General features: G+C 39.8%; 1 protein-coding gene across 5 annotated transcripts in view; it reads right to left on the bottom strand.

The window, feature by feature from the left end:
• Positions 1 to 449: 449 nt before the first annotated feature.
• The window catches only part of baiap2l2b (BAR/IMD domain containing adaptor protein 2 like 2b), a 7,643-nt gene continuing 5,592 nt past the window's right edge, over positions 450 to 2,500 (bottom strand). For all 5 annotated transcript variants that reach the window (XM_060859702.1, XM_060859701.1, XM_060859699.1 and 2 more), the window contains 3 exons: positions 2,192 to 2,500; positions 2,039 to 2,085; positions 450 to 1,772 (listed from right to left, as the gene is read on the bottom strand). The exon at positions 2,192 to 2,500 is cut by the window's right edge and continues 43 nt beyond it. In XM_060859702.1, coding sequence (XP_060715685.1) covers positions 1,697 to 1,772; positions 2,039 to 2,085; positions 2,192 to 2,500 — 432 coding nt within the window. In that variant the 3' untranslated portion in view covers positions 450 to 1,696. The remainder of the gene's footprint in view (positions 1,773 to 2,038; positions 2,086 to 2,191) is intronic.

Raw genomic sequence — 2,500 nt, 5'->3', positions numbered from 1 at the left:
AAGTCATGGCTAATCTAGGGAGCAAAGTTAAGTTACAAAGAGCAGAATCAAACCAGCAAGTAAATGAAACTGACTTAGTTAGGAAAAGCTCACTAGCATGCAAGAATTAGCCTAGTAAGCCTGTTCTAATGCACTGTATAGAGTCAAACAAGCCTGCTTCTCACCACTTAACGTTGTAGACACAGGTCAGAGGCATAACCTACATTTTGGAGGCTGAGTTGTATGTTAGAAGTGATTTATATGATAATAAGACTCTCGTTTAAATTGCACAGTATCGTACATTGTTCTCTTCTGTGACCGATGTTACTGAGTGAGGTTTTTAACAAGTTTCAGACACTATTATGCTAAACTGAAAGCTATAACCTATCAGTATAACCTACATAACGGTAGCCTTGTAGCGCTGACAAACATATCAGAACACCATCAAAAGTTTCACCACAAGTTAGCAATTAAATCATAATTTGTTTATTACTTTTTTCAGTCATTCTGGGACACTGAGTTTATAATAATATAGAGGAATATACAGCACGGTTCCATGTAGTGATATGTTGATCTTATAAGAGTGAAATGGAGCCCCACCTGCATACACACACTCTGAGGTAAGCCTTCTGAGAGAGTAGTGCCTCAATGTGTTCACAGGAGAACACTCAGCACAATACCTACTGTACATTATATCACAGTATAAACACAGAACACTCATAACTAAACATAACCAAATCGTAACCAAGTCAGTAACTAAGTTAGTGAGCGAGTCAGTAACCGAGTCAATGAGCGATTCAGTAACCGAGTCATTGTGCAAATCAGTGAGCAAATTAGTAATCAACCCAGTGACCAAGTGACTGACCCAGTGAACAAGACAGTAACAGAATCAACGATTGAATGTTAAAAGGGCGTGGCTAAATGTGTTATTTTTTTCCCTGCACCAATTACAAGGCTGATCTCGCTCATCTCTCCCACACAGCTTTTATCATAAGTATGGGTTCAAATCTGAGCAATTTAGTCACCAAAAAACATTGTTAGCAAAATCTAACCTAGCAAAAAAGCTATCCTTGGAAGACAAATATAATACAGCAAAATAAACCTAATCTAGGTAGCAACTGCTATCTTAAAAAAAATCAGCAGAACAATCAGCAGAACAAATGCTGACCTAAGAAATACAAGCTAATCTCGGCTTTAGCATAATCTAACTAGAAACTGCTAACCTAGCAATTTAAGGCTAAAATGACCCCAGCATCTGAAAATCTATTCCCAAATGAAAGACTGTCTTAGTCAAAACTAATCTAGAAAGCAAAACCAAACTGTGTGTTAGTTAACAGGCAAACTTTTCTATATGCTAACTATATTTTGGGTTCATTTTGAAGCAGAAGAATCCTCATTATAATATTAGGCCACACCCATGCAAAATAATTCAACATCAATAAATTCACCTACGCAAATATGTTAAAAAAACAAAAACAAGAATCACTCAGGGGTTTTAGTGTCATCTTGGACACATTTAGGCTGTTAGATGTGTGTTTGATTTATCAGAGATTTAGGAATTTAGTAAAGAATTAAGGCACATTTTATGAAATTGGAAGAACAATCCCAAATATAATGTTGTGTCTCGTCTCCTGTTTAAATGCTCAGATTTCATCATGTTGTGGTAAAGAGTCAGAGACAATCAGAGTGAGCCTTTGTCGTCTGCTGCTCCTATTGGTCAGTGGATTCTCGGTGCCGATCTGTCATTGGTCACCGTGGGGCGGAGCTTCACTGTGGCAAAAGGATTCGATCCCCTGTAGCACAACAAGACAAAACAACACTCAGGTAAACCCAAACTACATCAAGAAAAATAAACAATGATGAAACAATATTTTCACTTCGGAGTGAAATGGACAGCGACAGGTCTAGCAATCAAATGACTGGTCGTCTGTTGCGGCAACTGATCAGAACGGGCAATTAAAAAACTGTTCACCTCAATTACCAGCTCACGATGTGTCAATTAAGGTAATTAAATAGAAATAAAGTTAATAAAAGTAACATTTTTATAAATAAAAGTTACCTGGGAAAGAGAGGATGCTCTGGAGCCTGCCTGTGAGGATTCGGTCTCTGAGGAAAAATTTCAGAATGAATCTTTGTCTCAAAATCTCAAAAAACTTTAGCGCTTATAATCCCTGGAAATGTCAATTATGTAAAGAAAAAAACCAACACACACCTCTACGTTTGGCTCTGCCTTTCTCTCAGGAATGGAGTAACCAGTCATGCTCTCAAAGTGAGACTCCGCCCTCCTGTCGAGGAGCGGCGAGACTGGCCGGAAATCACCTGACGCTCTCCGAACGGGTGGCACCGGTGCCGGGATCTCGCTGTAGCACTGACCCGCCTTCACTTCATACACAGACTCCGCCTTCCTGTCCAGAAGCGGGGAGACGGTACGAAGGTCGTTGGAGCCTCTTGGAAGGGGTGGAGCCGGAGGCGGAATCTCGCCGTAGTTTCTATTATCAATGGACTCTGATTGGCTTGTCGG

Source organism: Tachysurus vachellii, chromosome 23, assembly GCF_030014155.1.
Source record: "Tachysurus vachellii isolate PV-2020 chromosome 23, HZAU_Pvac_v1, whole genome shotgun sequence".
NCBI lineage: Eukaryota > Metazoa > Chordata > Actinopteri > Siluriformes > Bagridae > Tachysurus > Tachysurus vachellii.
This window is presented reverse-complemented; position numbering and strand designations above follow the sequence as displayed.